General features: G+C 39.7%; 1 protein-coding gene across 1 annotated transcript; it reads left to right on the plus strand.

Moving 5' to 3' along the window:
- The first annotated feature begins 14,741 nt into the window (after positions 1-14,741).
- On the plus strand, positions 14,742-15,059 carry LOC142169706 (uncharacterized). Its single transcript, XM_075231608.1, has one exon. The coding sequence runs from the start codon at positions 14,742-14,744 to the stop codon at positions 15,057-15,059; it is 318 nt and encodes a 105-aa protein (XP_075087709.1).
- The last annotated feature ends 3,110 nt before the right edge of the window (positions 15,060-18,169 follow it).

Below are 18,169 nucleotides of genomic sequence, written 5' to 3' on the forward strand. Positions count from 1 at the left end.
GCAATACCTGAACTTTACTCACATACTGTTGCATGCATTCCTTATTTGTGTCTAAAATCCTGTAAATTTGGTTTACTACCAGCTGCAAATCATATTTGATCTCTATGACCTCGGAGCCAAGTCCCTCAGCCAGCTCGAGTTCTGTAACCAAAGCCTCATACTCGGCTTCATTGTTAGTTAATGGAACAGTCTTAATGACCTGCCTCAGGGTTTCCTCCGAGGGCATGCTTAGAACCACCCCGAGTCCGGACTCTTTTACATTGGAAGCTCCATCCGTAAACAAGGTCCAAACTTCTAATGTCATTTCCTACACCAGCACTCCCTCTTTAGCAGCTAGGGGCATTAACTCGGGATTGAAATCAGCCATAATATTGGCCAAAACCTATGACTTGATTGCAGTCCTGTGTTTGTACACAATGTCGAATTCACTAATTTCGACGGCCAATTTTGCCAACCGGCCCGAGAACTCAAGCTTGTGAAGAACATTCCGCAAGGGGAAGGTTTTCACAACGGCTATCGAGTGGCACTGAAAATAAGGCCTAGGCTTTCAAGAGGCGACTATGAGCGATAAGACCAGCTTTTCGAGGTACGGATAGCGAGTCTCTGCTCCTGGCAATAATTTACTAACACAAAAGACAGGAAATTGCGTACCTTCGTCCTCTCAGACTAAGACGACAATTACTGCTACTTCCAAGACCGCGAGATATATCAGCAATTGCTCACCTTCCCCCGATTTTGATAGTAGTAGGGGGCTTGATAGGTAGCGTTTCAAGTCTTTTAAGGCATGCTGACATTCCAGAGTCATTCAAAATCGTTCTTCTTCTTCTTCAGCAGTGAGAAGAAGTGATGACATTTTTCTGAATATCGACAGATGAACCTGTTTAAAGCGTCTAATATTTCGGTTAACCTATATACTTTTTTTACACTAGGTAGCTTGTCCTGGATGTCTTCAATGGCATTGATTTTATCAGAATTTACCTCGATCCCTCTCTATGAGACCAAGAACCCCAAGAACTTACCGGAGCCAACCTCGAATGCATATTTTTTTGGGTTAAGCTTCATGTTATGCTTCCTCAAGTTGTGGGTCTGATCACCTGCATTTAAAGACTTGACTAACATGTCATCGATGTATACTTCCATTGGTTTGCCTATTTGCTTCTCGAACATCTTGTTCATGAGCCTCTGATAAGTGGCTTTGGAGTTTTTAAGCCTAAATGCTGTCACATTATAACAATATGTGCCAAAGTTCGTTATGAACAAATTTTTTTCCTGATCATTTGGGTTCATCTTGATTTGATTGTACCAAGAGTAGGCATCTAGAAAACTCATTAACTTGTCCCCGGTCGTAGCGCCAATCATTTGATCAATGTTTGGCAATTGAAATGAGTCTTTAGGGTGCGCCATATTTAAGTTCTTATAATCTATGCACATTCTAAACTTGTTATTCTTCTTAGGAACTATAACTACATTAGCTAACCATTCTAGATACATTAACCCCCAGATTTAGCTTGTGCACGACCACCTCTAGTGTGATACCTGTCATATCCGAGTATGACCACGCAAAACAATCAACGTTAGCTTTAAGGAAGTCAATAAATTCTTACCTGAGTTTTGGATTGAGCCCTGTCCCCAAGTGAAACTTTCTTTCCAAAAATTCTTCGAACAAAGCCACTTGCTCAAGTTCTTCTGTGGTAGACTTAGTTGCATCTGTCTCCTTCGGTACTTGAAAGTATCTTGGTAGCTGGTGGGATTCCAACGACTCCTCGCCTTTATCATCTTTATTGGTCAAGGGGGAAGGGGTCGATTTCGGTAATTGCTATTTGCTGGGTTCCTTCCTTTTGCTGCTGTAAATCAACATTGCGTTTATCTCTCTTATTGCCGACTGATCTCTTCTTTTCTGCTTGATTCCTTCCGGGGTCATGAATTTCAACAGTTGATGATATGTTGAGGGCACAACCTTCATCTCATGTATCCACGGCCTTCCGAGGATTATGTTGTAACCCATGTCGCCGTCTACCACTTCAAATAAGGTTGTCTTGGTTATCCCTTCAGCATTCGTAGGTAGCAGGATCTCTCCTCGGGTTGTCACACTTGCCAAGTGTAACCCAACGAGGAGTTTTGTTGCCTGAATAATGCTTCTGGTTAACTTTGCTTGTTCTAGCACTCTCACATGATGATATTGGACGAGCTTCCTGGGTCAACCAAAACACGCTTAATCTTTAAATCTAAGACATTGGGAGAAATTACCAGGGCGCCATTATGTGGCAGAAGAAGTCCGTCGGCGTCTTCCTCCGTGAAGGTGATATCGTCTTCTGAGACTTCCTGGAGTCTCTTGTTGTGGGTCACTAATATTTTTGTTTTCTTGGCCACCGAGAAAGTTACGCCATTAATTTCATTCCCTCCGAATATCATGTTGATAGTCAACCGAGAAAGGTCTTCGGTTATCTTCGAAGGCTCCGCATTGTCCCGACTACGACCGTAATTATTCTTGGCTCGATCTCTCAAGAACTCCCTGGATGACCGTTCTTCAACAACATCTCCACCTTTTCATGTAGGTGCCAACAATCCCTAGTTCTATGGCCGTAAGTCTCATGATATTCACACCATAAGTTAGGATCTCTCTGGCTGGGATCGGATTTAATTGGCTTCACAAATCGTGCTTCTTTAATATTCTTCATTGCTGATACCAACTCCACTACGCTAATGTTGAAATTGTAATCCGACAACCTGAAATATGTGGAATCCCAGCCCCCCGGTACTTCCTTTTCTTGTAACAAACTATTGTTCCGGCCGTAACCGGTTCTTATATCGGAGGCGAACCTATCCAAGGACCGGAACCCTTTGCTACCACGTCTCTCGGCTCTTTCGTAAGGCATAAAACGACCTTTAGAAGATCGCCAATCCGCATCGAAATAACTTTTGAACTTATACTGGTTCTCGTCTCGGTCCCGTCCCTTGGTTGTTATCGGGAACCCGAGCTTATCGTCTTCTATCCTTATTTTTGACTCATAGCGGTTATGATCATAGTCGCTTGAAATTCGAGCAGGCTTTCCTTCAGCTTTTGGGAGGAGTCAGAGCTCCTCGGGTTCAAACCCCTTGTGAACACCTCCATTGCCCACTCTTCTGGTATGGCCGGTAGCAACATCCTCTCTTTCTAGAATCTGATCACAAATTCTCGCAACAATTCAGACTCACCTTGTGCGATCCTGAATATGTTTGCCTTTTTGGCTTGGACCCTTTTGGCTCCACCATGGGCCTTAATGAATGAATCTGCAAGCATTTCAAAAGATTCAATTGAATGCTCGGGTAAAAGTAAATACCATGTCAGGGCCCACTTTGTGAGGTTTTCTCCAAACTTCTTCAGTAGAATCAATTCGATCTCATGTTGAGCCAAGTCGTTCCCCTTCACAATCGTGGAATAAGTCATGATGTGCTCATATGGGTCTGAAGTCCCATCGTATTTTGGAATGTCCGACATCTTGAACCTTTTCGGAATTAACTCCGGGGCTGCGCTCGATTTAAACAACAACTGAGTGTATTTTTTTGAATCTGGGCCCTTCAAAACAGGCGGCACACCTGGAATCAGATCCATTCGGGCGTGAAACTCCTTCGCGTTTTGATCCATCCGTTCGTTCATTTCCCTTGTGAATCTCATGAGCTTGATTTTGAAAGGATCATTGCCGTTATTGTTACCAGTTCCGCTACCGGTCCCCCCGACACCATCAAAATTGACCTCACCCCTCGGGGTATTGTTATCAACTCTTTGAGCCGTTCGATTTCCAAGAATACCGAGAGGAACCAGACCGCTTCCGTTTACGTTGTTGGAAGCGCCTGCCAACGCTTGCTTTAACTCTATCATCACCCGATCCTTCCTTGAGAGGTGGGACATGATGGCTTTCTGTTGCTCCCTTTGGATTCTTACTAATTCTGCAAAGTGTTCGTCTTTCGCGTCATCGAGAGTTGGATTCCCGTACATACCGAGGGTACTGCCCTTCGCGAACCGGGGTTGCCTCGCCTCCTTCGTTACGGGTGTCACTGATTGAATTCTCGTGTTGAGGTAGATTCTCGTGTCCCTCAATGTTATGAGCGAGTTCACATTATTAGCTTCCATTTTCAATTTCTTGCTAAGGAAAAAATCAAACAAGTTAGTAACAAATGTAAGGATCAAAGCAATTACGCAACTGTCTAAGCTCCACAGTGGGCGCCAAAATATTTACCCGTAATATGGTACAATTGAATTTGTTATATGGTTTATAGATAATCGAACTGATTTGATCCAAAAATAATAAATAAACAAGATTAAAAATAAGACTTAGCGATTAAAATTGATGGAAATGACAAGCTTGACTCCGAGAGCAATGCCTCCGAGGACATAAATGAGAACAATGTAAAAGAGAAAATAAAGTTATTCAATTGAGCTTGAGAATGGAATATAGCATAAGTTTTGCCAAGAATTTTTGTCACGACCCAGCCTAGGTTCGCGACGGATAACCGACACTAAGTGCCGATCATCACTAAGATTGTTGATAATCCACTAATAATGAATATAAAAGGATAAACTGAACTAGAATATGCATGGCTGATAAGAACTGTACAATCGGGAAAGCCGACAAGGCTAACACAAGCTGACATATAAATACATACTAACTGCACGGGTGATATCTACAGGCCTCTAGGAGTGATGCACTAAAAAAGTACTGGATGGAACATGGCCCCGTCATACCCAAGCTAGATGACTGTACACATACCAAAAGATAAGTAACTCCGGAAGTAAGCGGAGTGACTCCAACAGCTGGTGGATGGCCTACTGATGTGGCTCAAACGCCGATCTATTTGTACTCGCGTGACATGAAATGCAGCGCCCCGAAAGGAACGTGAGTACGATATGTAAAAAGTATGTAGGGTGGAAAACATATGTAAAGCATACTAAAGTATGATTGTAATTTACATATTAAAGTATGATTGTAAGATGGAAATATGAATATAAGCTGAAAGCTAAACAAGAGTCTAAACTAGCAACTGATCTGGAACTGAACCGAAGTTTAAGCTGAAACTGTACTGAAACTGAACAACTATCTGAACTGGTACCTGTATGGGATATATCCCCCCAATCAGGTAACTGTAGAACTGAACTAGCCTCATGCATAGTCATGTAATGCAAACTGTAGCTATATGCACATATATAATATGCATGACTGGTGTTATGGGTTATATCCCCCCCAACAGGTAAATATATAATCAACAGGTTCGGCTAGTGTTATAGGCTATCTCCCCCAACATATAATCAATAGGCCTCGCTGGCGTTATGGGCTATATCCCCCATCATAATCAATAGGCCTCGCTGGCGTTATGGGCTATATCCCCCCAGTATAATAAATGTAAGCATGTTTGAGGCATAACACATGTGGAAACATCATATGGACTCAAGAGATCATGAAGAAAACCATAAACGGAATCACAAATGTTATATGATGCTCATCGTCCATAAGTTGGATAGAGGATCCTATCAACATTTTAGGAAGCAACTGAGTACGTACATAAGATACTAAGGTTACTTAACTCATTAGGATCCCTCTATAATCAATTTATAACCATGGAACTTAAGATTTATCTAACTCTTTGAATTTTCAAATATTTCGGCAGAGTTTTCCCTAAAGCTGGATGATCCCCAAAAACAATAGCAAGCACGACAATATACACGTGAATGGATACCCGACCAATATGATAACATCAAACTAAAGGATATCTATTTATCCATAACAATGTCAAACAATCGACAAAACAGAATTATAAACGTAATGTCAGCTCATAGTGGCCAACCTGTGACATGAAAGTCTAAATATGATTTAGGAATAATCTAAGAATAAACACATGATAATTAAGCTGATATAATCTTAAATGAATCTATTAGTATCATATGGGGGTTATGTATACATAAAAACATCAAAGGAACGGAACAAACGGAAGTCCGCGTGGCATAGGCCAAATATGCGATTTGCCCTTTTTGTTTTTGTTGTGTTTTGAAGTTTCACCCTAAATTAGTTTCTTCCATACCTCACCTATGGAATTGAATACTATACAATGATACAATGCATTCTGAAATTTTCCTTGAACAACTCTTAAAATATCAAGAAGAAAGGCTAGAACATAGCAAAACTAAATCATACAAAAAATAAAACAAAAACCCTACATATCTCTTGTGTTCTTGCTTCTGTACCTTGTTACCTTTGATACACACCCTTAATTATGCTTGTATAGATAAAATACATAGGTTACAATCTTCCGTATCCACGAATCTCTTTCCAAAACTCGAGTTGTATGGTGAAAGGAGGACGATAAAGTCTTACCTATGTCGTAAGGATCGCGTTGTTCACATCTTAATTTTGAGTTGCGGATGATGGAATTGCTTCAAAACCCTAAGGATGTATTTAGGATGTATACATAGACTCTTTAGGTCTGATTTGGGTATAAATGAATCTTAGAGCCGAAGGCTACAACTTTATATATCAAGATAATCCTCAACCGACCTTGTGGGTCATAAAGGGAGTTACTTGCGCAGTCTCGCGAAAATGCGAATATCTTTCTATTCCGAGATCGTATCGACAAATGGTTTAATGAGTTGGAAACTAGACTCATATATATTAAATTTTGTGGGTGGATCACCCCCATAATTTAAATTATATTGAGAGAAAATCTCAGTAACATTAGACCTAAAATTTATGTAAAATTATGAACGCAACTTGTGACAGCTTGTCAACTTTTGTTTCATAAATCGCTTGACTTCAAAACTTAACACACGAATATAATACAAATAAAATACCTCATAATATTACCTCCTTATCATGTTAAGCACCCTAGTATCAATCCAAAAGTATATGTTATAACATTCCCAACTTGCCGACTTTCGATGAAACGTATTTTCTTCGATTTGTTTAGCTTCTAAACCTTCCAACCCTCTTGGTACTTGCAGTTCAGGATCTTAAATATTTATTACGCCCAAGGTAACATGATTAAATTAGTTTATGTACTTTCAAAGATGATCTAATTTTCGAGCACACATCATTTGACGTACGACGTACTTTTACGTATGAAAACATGGGATGTAATAATTTTCCTGTCTTATAATGGTTGTTAAGCCTGCTATTTATAGGTATACCTAGAGAAACAAGATCCGAGGATTAAGACCCACTTAAATAATAATAATTGAGCTATTGATAAACATGTAACGGCAGACCATGAATGCAAATATACTCTGCAATGACTACCTATTTAATGCCAGGGAATATTCTTCATTGAATGCTATCCGATGAAAAATATTTGATCTACTCAAATCGATCATACTCCCTTTGGGATCTATCCGACGTCAATTGCAGTTGTTGTTCCCGGTACTGGTTGTTACTTGGTTCGCTTTTTATCTGTCTTCAATTTTACGTGTTACGCTATCATTCGATCATTCATTATAAACCAATTCTACCCTATACAAATACTATAATATGTTTAATTTGAATACTATATTTCAAATTAGGATATTGTAGTATGTTTGCTTTGAATATTGTATTCTAAATTAGAATAGTATGGTATGTTTAATTTGAATACTATAATACATTTGGCTTTTTTAGCAACTATACTACTAGGTTATGCACCTAGTAATTATTATATATAATAAAGCTCAAGTTGGACCAAAAATTACAAAATGTCCAAATAAAGGAAGAAAAGGAAATGAAATAGTTCAAGCTAATTATTACATAATTAGTTCCTACATCATTGTTGTGACAGTAGACTCGAATGCATTTCAAATTCATGGTTGTGCATTGTGTCAGATAGTCGGCCAAACAGTTGCGTCCATATTAATCTTCATAAGCCTTATCCTTTGACAATACATGTATGTGTATTGCACACTGGTCTAACATCTCAAAGCATAGATTTGTTTGTTGGTTAGAAATACATAGAAGGATGCTTACCAAGGATAGACTAGACTGCATTATTTTGACAAATGAACAATAGCTTCCTACATGTTGTCATTCCAAACCCAGAATAAGCATTGTACAATGCCAATACCACTGAAAAATGATACAACACCACATAGTACATCAACTGCCCAACAGAATTATCCAAAGTGGTTTCTAACCATCCAACATCCAACATTTCGAGTGTAGAAGTTGTTGTAGTCACTCCCAGAATTCTGATGAAGGAAATGTCATTGCCAAGCTTTAATAACATCTGTATGTTTAGTGATAATAGATCAAAACTGACTCGAATGATTTTCATCTAGTTGAACTTACATGTGATGTGTAATATACTCTGTACTACTTCGAAGAATTTGAATTATCGAGTAGTCAAAAAAGAGGCCAGATTTGAAAAGCAGTATGTAAACACTACAATTCATGATTCAGTTGTTCTTTTTCTTGCGACCCTAACCCTTAGATTAGGAATTTGAGTCTTGTCTTGGTTGATTATTGTCTTACCAACTGTAGGGAATTCATTGAATGATGCGAATTCTAATGTACCTATAAAAGAAGACACGAGGTTAGCTAGAAAATCTATCAGTGCATTGCCTTTCCTTAGGACATGCTGAAAGATCACATTGAATTCCCCCTTAATTTCCTTAATCTTCTCCACTTCCTTGGTAATGCTCCAAGGAACCTCCCATTCTCCTTCGATAATCTTCTTCATAGACATTGAGTCAGTTTCAATGATAAGGGGATGCAGCTGCATTTTTAAACAATATGACAGCCCTTCCATTATTGCCTTTGCCTCTGCCACCATATTTGTTGAAATCCCTATCTCCTCTGACTTACCATAAACCACATCTGCAGCACCATCCCTAACACAAAAAGCATATGAGCTAGGTCCTGAATTTCCTCTAGAAGCACTATCAGTGTTGCACTTAAACCATTTCTCATGGGGTAGCTGCCATGTAACTCTTTTGGTAATAATATAAGGTTTATAGGCTTCAAAAAAATTAATTATATCCAGCCAAAGAAGAGGTATATTTGGTAGCCAATTAAACCTTAATTTAGCTAGATAGTGTAGTGTATTGTTAATTTCATGCACCACCATGTTAAAAGAGACAGTTGTTCCTCCATGCTTCATAGTGTTCCTTCTCATCCAAAGTTCCCAGGAAATAATGACCGGAACAACCTGAAAAATTGGCTTTAGTTTAGCACAACACTCAGCTTTCCACCAGGCTTTAATAACTTGAAGTATATGTGTCAAGTTGATCACAATCCCAACAACATATAAGAAGACCTTCCATACTCGTGAGGCAGTATAACTTGTAAGGAAAATATGTTGCAGTGTTTCTTCTTGAGGAGAAATGCAACACCAACATTTTGAAATAGTTTGATATCCATTTCTCCTCCATAAGTCATCCGTAGGAACCTTTCCTCTCCATAATGTCCATAGGAAAAAAGATATTTTGAGGGATAAGCCTTTAGTCCAAAGTTATTTGTGTTCCGGATTTGTTGGTTCTCTATGACTCAAGATGTGCCATGCACTACTAACTGTAAATTTACCTGAAGTTGTTGGCATTCATTTAGGTGTATCCCAGGTGTCATCAGTATTGTCCAAGTAAATTTCTTGCCTTATGTGGTCAGCTATGTCATCTGGGAATGTTTGATCCAGTAGCTGATCATCTCATCCATTCTCTGTTATCAATTCTGCCACCTCCTGCACGTCTTCATTGATGTTGAACTCTGGGGGGACAACATGATATAGAGCTCCAATACCAATCCAATTTTTATGCGAAACACTTGTTGAACCCCTATTTATTTGTCACAGAATTTTATGCTCAACCTCTTCTCTGGCTTTTAACATTTTCCTCCAAACATGGGATCCTTGTCTAAATTATACCAAGTAGGAATTTCTTTCTTGCAATATTTATTCCATATGAAGTTCGACCACAATGACTTAGAGGTTCTGAATTTTCACCATAACTTTGCAAACAGTGATTTGGATATATCAAATAGGGACCTGAACCCTAGTCCTCCTTCCTCCTTAGGGAGACACAACTTCAACCACTTGGTCTAGTGTCTACTTCTTCCTTCTTCATTAGTACTCCAGAAGAATCTTGCAAACATCTTATGTAGGTATTCCAGAACATTGTTTGGAGGATCGAGGACTGACATGATGTGGGTAGGTAAACTTTGAAGTACACTAGTAATAAGGGTATCTTTGCCTCCAAAAGACAGTAATTTCCCTTTATAGGAGTGTAATTTTTCCTTGTCCTTCTTAGTGATATCATGATAGTAATCCTTCCTTCTCCTTGTATAAAATATTGGACACCCTAAGTAGGTGAATGGGAAGTTTTCTTTTTTGAAGCCAGTTATTGAACCAACACAATCAGCTAAGTTCCATGCCACCTTTGTATGCATATAGTAAGAGCTCTTTGACTTGTTTATTAGCTGGCTAGAAGTATGTTCATATTGTTTTATCACTTCAACGATCTTCTGTAAAGAGTAAGGGTCAGGAGATGAGAAGATAATTGTATCATATGTATAAGCTAAGTGGTTTAATGGATCTGTCCACTTTGGCATTCCAAATCCTATGAAATTCTTGTTTGTGAACAATTTGTTTAGTGATCTTGATAGTACCTCTGCAGACAGAATGAACAATGCTGGAGATAGAGGATCTCCTTGTTTCACCCCTCTACTGGACTTGAAGAAGCCTGAAGCTTGTCCATTAATTAGCACTGAGTACCAATTATTGTCCAATAATTTCCCTATCATGTTGATAAATTACTCAGCAAACCCTATTTTCCTCAATACCTGCAGAAGATATTTCCAAGAAACCCTATCATAAGCCTTTGCCATAGCAAGCTTGATTACCACATTGGTTGGTTTCCCTCTCAATCGTATATCAGAGATAATTTCTTGTGTGAGCAAAATATTTTCAAAAATACTCCTTCCTTTCACAAAGCCTGATTGGTTTGGAGAAATCAAGGATGGTATTATCTTCTCCATTCTGTCATGTAACACTCTCGAGAATACCTTGCTGATGATATTACTTATACTTATAGGTCTTAAGTATGAGAAATTTTGTACTGGTATTTTCTTAGGGAGGAGTACAAGATTAGTATGTGTTATGGATTTTGGCAATGTTGCCCCTACATAGAACTCTTGGAGAAGCATGAAAATGTCTTCTCCTATGATTTCCCAGCAGGATGGGTAGAAAAATCCAGTGAACCCATCTGGTCCACTTGCACTATCAAGAGACAATGCAAATACTGCATCCTTGACTTCCTCCATGGAAGGAAATTTGCACAATTCCAAGTTTTGTTCCATATTGACCAGCTTAGGTACATTATTTAGTAATTCGAAGGTTGTTGTATCCCCTTCTTGTGTGAATTGTTTGTGAAAGAACTCCACTGCAGCATTAGTTATAGTATTTTGGCTTTCAAGTTCAGTTTCTACCTCCTCCCATTTACGTGATTGTGAAAGAATCTTGTGTTTCTATCACCCTCAGCAAACCAGTTCATTCCTGCCTTTTGTTTCCAGTACTGTTCTTCAATGCTAAGGTACTTTTTCAGTTCAGCATGTGCTTGCTGAAGCACAATCTTATTTTCAACTGTAGGTTCCTATTCAAATAGCATCTCCTTAACCCTGACAATATCCTCCCTAATAGCTAGCTGCTTGAATATATCTCCAAAAGTGAGTTTACTCCAATGTGATAGGGATGTGTTCACTCTCTTCAACTTCTGTTTGAACATCAGGAATGGATCACCTACAAAATCTGCCACCCTGTTCTGCTTGACCATTTATTCGAAAGTGGCATGTTTAGTTCAAAAGTTGAAGAACCTAAATAGTTTTACAAACTGCATAGCCTCTTGTCCACAACTCATTAACAATGGGGCATGATCAGAGACAATCCTTATTAGGTGTTCTACTTCTATATTTGGGAAGAGTGTTTGGAAAGAAAAATTGACAAAGATCCTGTCCAGCCTCTTGAAGATGCATTGTGCATTTGGTCTACCATTCCACCAAGTAAATGAACTTCCTTTGTATCCAAGATCAAATAAACCATAAGAGTTCACATATAAGGCAAAATCTTCATATTCAGGTGGATACACTGGCAAACCTCCTACCTTTTCGTCTTCATGTAAAATAACATTTAAATCACCTCCAACAACCAAAGGCAGATCCATATCAATGGCTAAGTAGTACAAATAGTCCCACAATTCCAGTCGTTCAAGTGATGAATATTTAGCATACACAAAAGTCATGATGATATGCTGACCTATGTCTTGATGATATACCTTAATAGTAACCTTCTGGTTAGTGTCCATTACTAATTCCCATTCAACAACTGCATCAAAGAATAGCCAAAATTTTCCATTAATGTTTGACATAAGAGCTTTCATACCCAGTCTCCTCCTATAATTATGAATGTGTCTACAATGTTGAAAAGGTTCCATCAATTCAACAATTAAAAAACATGCTCTCTTTGCATATTGATAACTCTCTGAAAGGCCTCTTGTGTATTAACATACCTTATGTTCCAAATTATAGTCTTGATCATCATTTGGTTTGTGAAGCTGCCCTTCTAGGCAAAATTCTTTTTGGTGGATGCATCTCTTTGTGTTGGCTTTGTTTTCTTCCCTTTTTACCACTCTTATCTCCAGCCCTAGGAGATAAATCAACCTCCCTTGCTATTGCCTTGAAGTTTCCTGCAGTGGATTCATCATCACCTTCTTCCCCAACTTGCATATGATCCTTCATTGCCTGCTCAATAGCAATTGGTTCAACATTATGGGTTACAAGATCATGTAAGACTTGTATAGGTGTCTTCAAGGGAATGTTGAGTTGAATATGAAATGGCTTCCCAGTAGCAGAAGCACATGTCATAGGAAAAACTTCAGATGTAGCTTCTTGATGATTTATCATAGCTTACTGAAAGTCTTTTCCATTTGTCTCTTTCATCACCTGTACACAAGTTCTTGTTTCTCCATTGCTCATTTCTTTTCTATATTGCCGACGAGCTTTTTTTTGGTGATTTATACATTTTTTGATTTTTCGATCAGAGCTAGCACTCTTGCTCTGCGCGTGTTCTCCTCCCCTCTCGTTCTCTGTGTGTGTGGTTGGTGTGTTTGTGACCAGGTTCTACGCTTAGATTTCTGGCGCAAACTACAAGCGTCAGCTGTGGAATTCAGTTCAGGTAGTTATCCATTTAGGTGGTCGTCGTTCCAGTCGGAGGTCAGATTTCTGGTTTGTATCTTGGCTCAAGGTGACATTCAACCGGGGTCTAGTCGATTTGGTAGTCCGTCTACAATCTAGGTGTCGTCGCCCTTGTTTACTTTAATCGGGAGTTGGTACCTCCTAATCTTCAATCAGTATTTCTATTTTTCTTGTTAACCAATTAGTTTGGGATAGATTAAGCCTCATTCTTGATTGTCTACTTGTACTCTTAATTAGTGCATTTGCCTGTCTACTTTCTTGATAGTAACTATTTTGGGATTTTAGTCTGTAGATTATTAGTTCTTTTAATTACTTGTACTCTGAATTAGTGCATTCGCCTATTTTTCTAATTGTAGGTTATAGTTCATTTGGTTCCTTTATTTTATTTCATCATATGTTTTTCTATCCTTTAGTTGTAGATTATTGTTCCTTTAGTTCCTTTGTTTTATTTTTTCACCTGTTTTTCTGATCTTTAGTGGTAGATTATAGTTCCCGTTAGTTCCTTTATTTTATTTCTTTACCTGTTTTATGACCTTTAGTGGTAGATTATATTTTGGTAATTCATTGTATCTTTGGTCGCTTGTTTTCGGGATAGTGCTTGCGTAGTAACTCCTAGATTATAGTGGCTATGGTGAACGATGGTAGGGTAAGGTATTGTCCTCGGGGGTGTCAGCGAGAGGGAGGGGGTGCGAGGGGGTAATAGGTCTAAGAGAGCTACTACGCTGAGAGTGGGGTCTTGGAACATGGGAACTTTGACTGGAAAATCACTAGAGCTAGCAAAGATTTTCGAGAAAAGGAAGGTTAATATAGCTTGTGTACAAGAGACCAGGTGGGTAGGAGATAAGGCGCGTGATGTGGGAAGTTTCAAACTTTGGTATTCTGGGAGGGTGGGGGCAGGAATAGGGTAGGTATCTTGGTTGATAACGACCTCCGTGCAATAGTGGTGGAGGTTAGGAGGGTGAATGACAGGCTGCTGACTATTAAGCTAGTTGTTGGAGGTTTTACCTTGAACATAATCAGTGTGTACGCACCCCAAGCAGAATTGGATGAGGAAGTCAAGATGAGTTTCTGGGCGGATTTAGATGAGATGGTGTGGGGTACCCCGTATACCGAGAAGGTTTTAATTGGAGGAGATTTCAACGGCCATATTGTAGCGACGTCTGGGAGGTATGATGTTGTGCGTGTTGGCTTTGGTTTTGGAGAAACGGAGGAGGAACGTCTCTGTTGGACTTTGCTAGAGCATTTGATTTGGTGATAGCAAACTCGAGTTTCCCGAAGAAGAGGGAGCACTTGGTCACCTTCCGGAGTTCGGTGGCTGAGACTCAGATTGATTATGTACTCTGCAGGAAGTACAATAGGGGTCTTTGCACGAATTGCAAGGTCATCCCGAGTGAGAACCTCTCGACACTTCATAGGCTCCTGGTCATGGAATTTGAGATCACGAGGAAGAGGGCGATATATAGCCAACATAGGATAAAGTGGGGAGCCTTGATGGAAGCTAAAGCGCAGGAGTTGGGGGTCAAGTTGGTGACTATGGGGGCTTAGAGGAGTAGTGGGGATGCAAGCGCTATGTGGACCACGACTGCGCAGTGCATTCGGGAAGCCACGAGAGAAGTATTAAGGGTCACAAATGGTTACTCTAGGGGTCAAAAGGGAGATTGGTGGTGGAATGGAGAGGTGCAAGGAAAATTGGATACCAAGAAAGCAGCGTATCTGAAACTAGTGGAAAGTGTAGACGAGGAAGAGAAGAGGGTGAATAGGGAGCATTATAAGTTGGCTAAGAAAGAGGCTAAGCTAGATTTTAGTCGTTTGTATAAGGAACTCGAGGGCCGAGGTGGGTATAAGAGGTTATTCAGGTTAGACAAGGCGGGAGAAAGGAAGGCGTGAGACTTGGACAAAGTGAAGTGTATCAAGGACGAAGAAGGTAGAGTTTTGTTGGACGAGGGGCTTATCCGTCGGAGATGGCAGACCTACTTCCATAGTCTCTTGAATGAGGAAGGGACAAGAGCATTGTACTAGGTGATTTGGAACTCTCCGGGAGTCGTTGTGACTTTGGGTATTGTAGGCAGATTAGAGTTGATGAAGTTGAGAGGGCTATACGTAAGATGAGTAGGGGCAAAGCGACCGGTTCGGACGAAATCCCGGTGGAGTTTTGGAAGAGTGTGGGCAAGACAGACTTGGAGTGGCTCACTAGGTTATTTAATGTCATTTTTAAAATGAAGAAGATGCTCGAAGAGTGGAGGTGGAGCACGATTGTTCCTGTATACAAGAACAAGGGTGATATCCAAAATTACAATAATTATCGGGGTATCAAGCTGCCTAGCCATACTATAAAAGTCTGGGAGAGAGTGGTAGAGCTAAGGGTGAGAATGAGTGTGACTATTTCTGAGAACCAATTTGGGTTTATGCAGGGGCGTTCGACCACAGAAGCCATCCACCTTGTTAGGCGATTGATGGAGCAGTATAGGGAGAGAAAGAAGGACTTGCATGTGGTGTTCATCTACTTTGAAAAGGTGTACGATAAAGTTCCGAGGGAGGTTTTGTGGAGATGTTTGGAGGCTAGGGGTGTACCTGTTGCCTACGTTAGGTTGATTAAGAACATGTATGATGGAGTAAAGACCCAAGTGAGGACGATGGGTGAGGACTCAGACCATTTTACGGTTATGATAGGGTTGCATCAGGGGTCGACACTTAGCCCATTTTTGTTTGCTCTGGTGATGGACGTACTGATGCGCCACATCCAAGGGGAGGTGCCATGGTACATGCTATTTGCAGATGATATTGTATTGATTGACGAGACCCAAGATGGTGTGAACGTGCAATTAGAGGTGTGGAGGCAGACTCTGGAATCTAAAGGTTTCAAGTTGAGCAGGACCAAGACAGAATACTTGGAGTGTAAGTTCAATGGCGAGACTCAAGGAGGGGAGGGGGGGTGAGGCTGGAATCGCAGGTCATCCCTAGGAGAGGGAGTTTTAAATACCTCGGGTCTATTATTCAGGGGGATGGGGATATTGATATAGATGTCGCACATCGTATTGGGGCAGGATGGATGAAATGGAGACTCACTTCCGGTGTTTTGTGTGACAAGAAGGTGCCACTGAAACTTAAGGGTAAGTTCTACAAAGTGATGGTCAGACCAACGATGTTGTATGAGGCTGAGTGTTGGCCAGTCAAGATTGCTCATGTCCAGAAGATGAAGGTAGCAGAGATAAGAATGTTGAGATGGATGTACGGGCACACTAGGTTAGATAGGATCAGAAATGAGGTTATTCACGATATAGGTGTATTTTTATTTACTTTTACTTAAACCTGTCAAACGGGTCGGGTTGGCCCGGTTCCGGCCCGACCCGACCCGGTAGTAAGGGGCCGGGCAGGGTGATGTTTGGCATATTTCGATATGTGTTGATGTTACTTTACCCATGTTTTAACCACTTCTTGATGTTATTTAATCTTTAAAACTCCCAACATGGTGTAATTATTGGTTTGATGACTAATTAAGTTATGTGTGACGATTTAAGGTGTTCGGAGTGCAAAATATGAAGAAAAGGTGGTTTAGCCAGAGGAAGAAGGGTTGGATGCGTCGCATCCAACCTAGGAAAACATCATCCTGCGTGCAACCTTAGCAGTGAAGTTGGGCCATAGCGTTCGCCATCGCGTGCGAAACTGGGAAGTAGAAGAGAAGGCTGGATGCGACGCATCCACCCCAGCATCAATCCCTGTAGCCAAGTCGGATTAGGAATAGGAGAACTTTGGCCCACGACTTTTGTACGCAATATATAAGCTAAAAACGCCTCTTTTAGGGCATCTAACATATTGGGAAGAGGAAAAAAGCCACGACAAAGCTGTGGAGGCCGGAATTCATCAAGTTCCATCTTTCTCCCACCAAACTTAGTAATTTTTATGTTTCTTTGTATGATTTGTTGTTTGGCTACCATGTCTATATGGAGCTAAACTTCACGTTCTAGGGTTGTGGTTCTTTCATGACTATTGTTATTCGGATATTGATTTTGACTTCTTGATTTATCATATTAGTTTATTTATTCAATCTTGCACTTAATTATTTAATTGCTTGATCACCAATTGAATATTATCTACGAATCTAGAATTGAACTCGAAAGTGGGAATTCTATATTGCATATAGGATTGAGTAGGGCAAGTTCTTGAACTCGGGCATCGGGGAACGGATTCGTAGTTAGGATAGACATATACCTAATTGCCTTGCTTGGTTGATTTACAGGAATTATAAATGCGTTCTTGTTGATTCTAACTCCATAGACATATAGGCGTTAGGTTAGCTTGAATAGGCGAGTAAGAACTCGACAGATTCTTATGAGCATTAACCCTGTCAACCAATAAGCTAGATAAATTAGTCGGTCAATTCAATTGAAGAATACAATAGGATTGTTAGATAGCCCATAACCCTAGATCGTTTTCATTACATTGATATCATTAAAATCTGCTCTTTCTCTGTTCAAAGTTTATTATTTATATTTTTCTTATTTAATTAGTTTAGAATAAAATATTTTTAGATTTAATTCTTGTTTAGATAATGGGGATAGTCTAATTTAGTTAATAGTTAATCATAAGTCCTCGTGGGTTCGACATCCGACTTTTAGTCACTTTATTACTTTACGACCGCGTATACTTGCGTGAGTGTGTTTGGTCGCAACAAGTTTTTGGCGCCGTTGCCGGGGACTTAGAAATTTGCTATTTTTCTAGATTAGACATTTTTTTTATCTATTCATGTTTTTTTTATTATTTTATTTTAGTTAGTATTTTTTATTTATTTTAGCATGGCATCTTGGAATAAAAATTGTTCGAATGATGGTTATTCTTATTTTGATGATCCTTTTATGACTAACCGTTGTTTTCTTTCATTGTTGATCAACTTAGGGTGGGTTTGGTATAATGGAAAATGTTTTTCGTGAAAAATGTTTTCTAAGAAAATATTTTCTTGGAAAATAAGTAGTAATGTTATTCATTTTTCGGTGTTTGGT

This window comes from Nicotiana tabacum, chromosome 15, assembly GCF_000715075.1.
Source record: "Nicotiana tabacum cultivar K326 chromosome 15, ASM71507v2, whole genome shotgun sequence".
Lineage (NCBI taxonomy): Eukaryota > Viridiplantae > Streptophyta > Magnoliopsida > Solanales > Solanaceae > Nicotiana > Nicotiana tabacum.

Excerpts from the sequence above, each read along its gene's own strand:
- LOC142169706 (XM_075231608.1), top strand. The coding sequence starts at position 14,742 with ATGTGGACCACGACTGCGCAGTGCATTCGGGAAGCCACGAGAGAAGTA.